Source organism: Ranitomeya variabilis, chromosome 2, assembly GCF_051348905.1.
Source record: "Ranitomeya variabilis isolate aRanVar5 chromosome 2, aRanVar5.hap1, whole genome shotgun sequence".
Lineage (NCBI taxonomy): Eukaryota > Metazoa > Chordata > Amphibia > Anura > Dendrobatidae > Ranitomeya > Ranitomeya variabilis.
This window is the reverse complement of record NC_135233.1, coordinates 368,617,295-368,623,294: the sequence shown is the minus strand read 5'-3', so window position 1 is coordinate 368,623,294 and position 6,000 is coordinate 368,617,295. Positions and strand designations below refer to the sequence as shown.

Here is a 6,000-nt window from a genome sequence, read left to right as displayed (position 1 = left end):
CTTTACAGTACTTGGTACCCTGGCATGGTTATGGGCCTGAGGAGAGGTCCTGGGTACCAGCCTCGGATATTCATGCAGATCGGCTGGTCAGGTTTTTTCATCGTCGCTATCCAGACAAGTTGGGTCCTATAAGCCGTGAGGGCCCTGGGGTCCCTCGTAGAAGGCGGGGTACTGTCATGTCGGACGCTGTTCAGACCAGGTCATTCGACAGACAGCGGTAATTCCGCTTTTGACCACTATTTGCTCATTGGCGTCGGCTAGGTTTTGTCCAGCTGTTCCAGGGTTAAATTACCTGATCCTCGGATTGGAAGCTGGGCCATGCCCATGGCCTTTAAATAGTTCTCCGGATCATTGGGCGTCGCTGATTATAGCTTCTGTCTTGCACTGTTATCTCGGTCTGGAGTGGAGAGCTGGTTGTTGGAGAATCGTTGCTGGTGGTGTATTTTCCTTAGTCTTATTTACTCCTTCCTATATTTGTGTTTATTTTGCCCTGCACATTTATAGTGTATTCCTGAGTGACTGCGGTGTGGTGTATATTTTCCTTTATCCTTGTCTGTGCTAACTGTGTGTATTGGTGTATTACATTCACTGGGTGGAGGGCAGAGGTTTTCAGCTTAGGGTTGTAACAGGAGGCAGGGTGAGGTTTGAGGCCTGGACATGCACACCATCAGTGTAAACTTCAGGTAGAGGGTCAGTCAGCATTTCCCTAGTCTGAGGGAAATTGCAGGGGCCCGGGTTATTAGCTCTCACCCACCTAGTCTCCCCGTGACACTTCCGCTTAGCGAAATAATTATCGAAATGGGGCAACAGGTGGTGGACAATATGAGACGCTAAGAAAGAACAGAAGAATTGAGCAAGGAACATATACAGCAATAATTAATAAATATGATTCTGTGATACCATATTTGCGTGAAGTAAAAAACACGTACTATTTTGAGAAGTTTTGTAACTACTTTAGTCTATATGTATGTTTGTATTTGTGATATGTTGTACTATTTTAATACTTTAATAAAAGAGATTAAACACAAATATGTCATACTTCATGCTAATTGAATTAACAACTCTTTTTCTTATCATTTTTATCTTTTGCTGCAAAACTAAAAATTAGTATGTTGAATTTATTAATGTCTCAATTTGTGCAAATATTTTGGCGCACATGTAATGATAATTGTCATTCATTGAGTTTTTTCAACATTGATTTTTGTATCTATTTTACTGTGGTCTTGAAATTTTGAATTGATTTATTTAATAAATTTAATGGATTCAAGAAATGTGAGCATAACGACCTTTTTCATCATTACCGGGATCCCAGATGAGCCTTTAATGCAATTTATTTTTTTCCTCCTGATCCTGCTCATTTATCTCATCACTCTAGGAGGAAATGTAACTATCCTCCTCCTTGTGTGTCTGGATCACCACCTCCATACTCCCATGCAGTGGCGTAACTACAAAGTTATGGGCCCCGGTGCGAACTTTCAAATGGGGTCCCCCCGCCAAAATATTTTCCACCCAAATCCACATCCTGCCCATGCTCCTGCCCCATCTGTCTCCACATTCTGCCCCATCCGCACCGCATTGTGCCCCATCCGTCCCCGCATTCTTCCCCATCCGTCTCCGCATTCTGCCCCATCCGACTCCGCATTCTGCCCCATCTGACTCCGCATTCTGCCCCATCCGAATCCGCATTCTGCCCCATCCGTTTCCACATTCTGCCCCATCCGTCTCCGCATTCTGCCCCATCCGTCTCCGCATTCTGCCCCATCCGACTCCGCATTCTGCCCCATCCGACTCCGCATTCTGCCCCATCCGTCTCCGCATTCTGCCCCATCCGTCTCTGCATTCTGCCCCATCCGTCTCCGCATTCTGCCCCATCCGCACCGCATTCTGCCCCATCCGTCCCCGCATTCTGCCCCATCCGTCTCTGCATTCTGCCCCATCCGACTCCGCATTCTGCCCCATCCATCGCCACATTCTGCCCCTGTCTCCACATCTCACCAGAACAGCAGGAACCGGAAATCTGCTGCTGGTTGATACCAGGGAACACGAGCTGCATACAACCAGGACTGAGCTGCTGAGAGCTGAAGGACCTGTGGTGACATCATCGTCATGTGATCAGGAGGCGGAGCTGATAAATGGTGAAAGACCTATGATAGTGATGACATCACCACAGGATCTTCAGCTCTTCCTTTCCTTTCAGATCAGGCGTCGGCTGCTGATCTGATGTGTGCGCCCGGCAGGTCAGGTGCAGGGCAGGTCTGTCTGTTGCCGTGCGGGAGGAATCAGCTGCACGGCAACAGTTTTTAACTTTTTGCTGGTGTCGGCATGCATCTGACCTGCCGGGGCCCCTGACTGCCCCGGGCCCGGTCGCAGTGGCGACTGCTGCGACCGTGGTAGTTACGCCCCTGCTCCCATGTACTTTTTCTTGGCCAACTTGTCCATCTTGGACATTAGTTGCTCCACAATAATGCTTCATAAAATTATTTTTTCTTTCATATGGGGAGATAACATTGTCTCTGTTCTTGAATGTTTTGTGCAGATTTTTTTCTTTTTAGCATTCACGTGTGATGAGCTATTGATATTGACAGCTATGAGTTATGATCGCTATGTTGCTATCTGTAACCCTTTACGTTATCATTCTGTCATGAACTCTAAACTGTGTTCCCTTTTGGCCTTTTTATGTTGGCTTTTTGGTTTTCTTGAAAGTACTCCTACTTTTATGGAGATCCTTAAATTAACATGTTTTAAATCCGTTAGGATGGACCATTTCTTCTGTGACATTATGCCTGTCCTGAAGTTGACATGCAGTGACACATCTTTCCTTCAGCTCTATATTCTCACTGTAGGGGGGGTCCTTTCTGGTTTTACTCCCTTTGCCCTTACATTCATCTCCTATATCTTTATAATTGGCACCATCTTGTCTGTGAATTCTAGCAACAGTAGACATAAAGCTTTCTACACGTGCTCCTCGCATCTTACGGTGGTCACCTGTCTTTATGTTTCTCTTGTCTTGCAATATCTGAGGCCAACTTCATCCATCAATTTAGGTTCCAATAAATATTTCTCTTTGTTTAATGCAGCTGCCATCCCTATACTGAACCCCCTGATCTACAGCTTAAAGAATAAAGACATAAAAGCTGCTGTTATGAGAAGAATAAGATTTGTAGCAGTTTCATCCAATACTTAAACCTATGAGTGAGAAATCTAAAACTCTCATTTTCAGTGCTCATTAAATTAATGCAATTTCTTTGTGAAATCAAAGAACAAGGAAAGAAAACTAAAAACCTAGATAAAATTGTAACAACTTTGCTTTAATATCTCATAGAAATTTTGAGAACTGAAATAAGTCAGTACATACTTAAGGCTCAACCTTCCTGTGTCCGAAAACATCGAAATCGGCTGCAGACTCTTCACCGGCTGGTGCAAACTAAGTTTCAGGAACTCCAACACCATGAAACGACGTCCATTCGAGGGACAGCTCTCATGGCTGGAGATCAAGTGTTGGTCTGAGACAAGCGGCCTTGGGGCAAGTTGGAGCATCGATGGGAAAAAAACCCCTACCAAGTGAAATGCCAAGTTGGGTCCGATGGGCCAGTGTATGAAGTTCAACCCAAACGGGAAGAAGGAGCGCCTACCCGGATAGTCCAAGGAGTCAATATTCACTGCACACTCTAACAGCATGCTTTGCAAAAAGTGCTCAATTTATTGTAGATACATAAGTGGGAGCAATAATATACAAAAAATAATGGCCGAGCGATTAAAACAAATCAAATGACGTTTCTACCCCTCCAGGGTCTTAATCATAGAGTCACTGAAAAACAAAAAGAAATATATCAATCTAACATAGCAGACCTAATGCATATAATGATGCATACAATAAAGAAATAATAAAATAATAAAATAAACTCAATGACATCCCAAGGAATAGTGCGAGCTTAGAATTCTGCAACTTATATAGAATCAGAGGATTACAAAGTGAACAGAAATATAAGCAAAATTTACACAGTGCAAAAAGAGAGGGGGATATAGTATTAAGAAACCATGATGAGCGGTTTAGCAGCAGTGTGACTGCAGTGGTGGAACAGAGGCTACAGTGAAGGCCATAACAGTACGGGGATGCAGGTGGCTCTAGCATGTAGCAGCTTACTGCATGGGCAGATGCCCTCAGATCCTTTGCGAAACGTATGAGGGAACACCTAAGCATGGTGAGTCTGAACAGGGAGGACGCTGCGTTACCACAAGAGGCGGTAGGACCTGGACACGTACTGAAGGCCGTAGGAAGAAGTTCAGGGAAAGTGGAGAATGTGAACTCTATGGATCCCTATGCTGAAGTTGTATCTAATGAGGATGTGCTGTGAAAAAAAAACAGTAACGTTCTGCATTTCAAGTTACATCTGGACTGTGTCTCTGTGTGCAAACGTATGGAGAAGGCCCACAGCAACTCAGAGGGGATCCAGAAGGTGCGGAGGACAGAGAGGCAAGTACTCTGAAAAAGGGACATTGCTTTGATGTGATGGGAGGCCAGGGTGCGTGTAAACAGATATTCTCAGCCACAACTAGAGCCCTGGTGCTCCCTCACACTTGCATGAGGTATCTGGGTCTGGCCCTGCATTTACAGCTTGGAATTGAAGTTTTAATGAGGACCTGGTGGTTAAGGGAGTAGTGTAAGCTTTCTTAGCTGGGAGACCTCACACCTGATGCAACACCTCCATTTTTTTCTTCCAGCCACACTCAGGTGGCACAAACATCAGTTTCATAGACTACTATTGATAGAAAAATGTAAGAACAGTAACACAGGTAGATAACTGATCAATTGACCCATAGTAGAACCTAATATAATGGCACACAAGCAGTCAGCCATGGGCCACACATGAAGTATTTGGGTCTGGCACAGCATTTACAGCCTGGAATTGAAGTTTTAATGAGGACCTGGTGGGTAAGGGAGCAGTGTAAGCCTTCTTAGCTGAGAGACCTCACTAATAATGCCACACCTCCATTTTTTTTTCCAGCCACACTCAGATGGCACAAACACCAGTTTGATAGACTACTATGGATAGAAAAATGTAAGAATATTAACCCATGTAGTTGACTGATCAAATGACCCACAGTATAACCTGTTATAATGGAACAGACGGATTCAGCCATGGACCATGTGTGGCGCCCCGGGAGTCCGGTTATCCCCATGGGCCCCAGCGGTCTCCTTAAGCAGCGTCAGCCATTTATAGCCGAACACCATAGTTGATGTCACGAACAATCCCCCTTTTCCCTATAAACTTTATTCCCATTTCCACCATCATCCATTTTCTATTCTCCATCCCTTTAGTTGCGCGCACAGGGCCACGGAATGGGTCACGGCTGCCGTGACCACCCCTTTAAGAGCCGTGCGACCCAGTTCCGAGTACCCCATGGCCCTAGCGGGTGTTGCACATGCATGAGGTATCTGAGTCTGGCACAGCATTTGCAGCTTGGAATTGAAGTTTTAATGAGGACCTGGTGGTTAAGGGAGAGGTGTAAGCCTTAAGCTGAGATGGCACACTTCATGCAACACCTCAGATTTTTGTTATTATTTTAGCCACAATCATCAGTTCCATAGACTACTATTGATAGAAAAATGTAAGAATAGCAACACAAGTAGTTGACTGAATGTAAGTGCATGCCTGCCTGTCTGCGAACTTTACTTATATCTGGCCTTCTGAATTGCCACTGAAACACAGTTTTAGCACAAATGATTTGGAGTAGCTAATTGCAAGCACGTAGCGCCGCAGGTGGAATACACTGTCCGGGGAAGCAGGTCACAGTCTCCCTCCTGCATTCAGCTTGCACCCCAGGATCAATACTGTGCAGTGCATCCGCAGATGTCAGCGGTACACTCTGGTAAGCGGTATTGGGGTCAGCGGGAAGCGTGAGAAAGTTCCCCTACAGATGCAGAGTCTGTCTGAGCAGGGACCATAGTCATTTTACGCAGTCCTGTCAGTAGGCATTGATCAGCAGAGAGGGAGACAA

The 6,000-nt window shown here is 45.2% G+C and overlaps 1 protein-coding gene across 1 annotated transcript; it reads left to right on the top strand.

The window, feature by feature from the left end:
• Window positions 1-1,257: 1,257 nt before the first annotated feature.
• LOC143803774 (olfactory receptor 6C1-like) lies at window positions 1,258-3,184 on the top strand. The gene is made up of 2 exons (XM_077281542.1): window positions 1,258-1,436; window positions 2,395-3,184. Exons 1-2 carry the CDS (start codon window positions 1,258-1,260, stop codon window positions 3,182-3,184), a joined length of 969 nt encoding a protein of 322 aa, XP_077137657.1.
• Window positions 3,185-6,000: the final 2,816 nt, after the last annotated feature.

What these genes read in the sequence shown, in the direction of transcription:
- LOC143803774 (XM_077281542.1), top strand. Translation starts at nt 1,258, where the DNA reads ATGGATTCAAGAAATGTGAGCATAACGACCTTTTTCATCATTACCGGG. An exon ending in CACCTCCATACTCCCATGCA is followed by an intron (nt 1,437 to 2,394) that starts GTGGCGTAACTA and finishes CGACCGTGGTAG; the next exon opens with TTACGCCCCTGCTCCCATGT.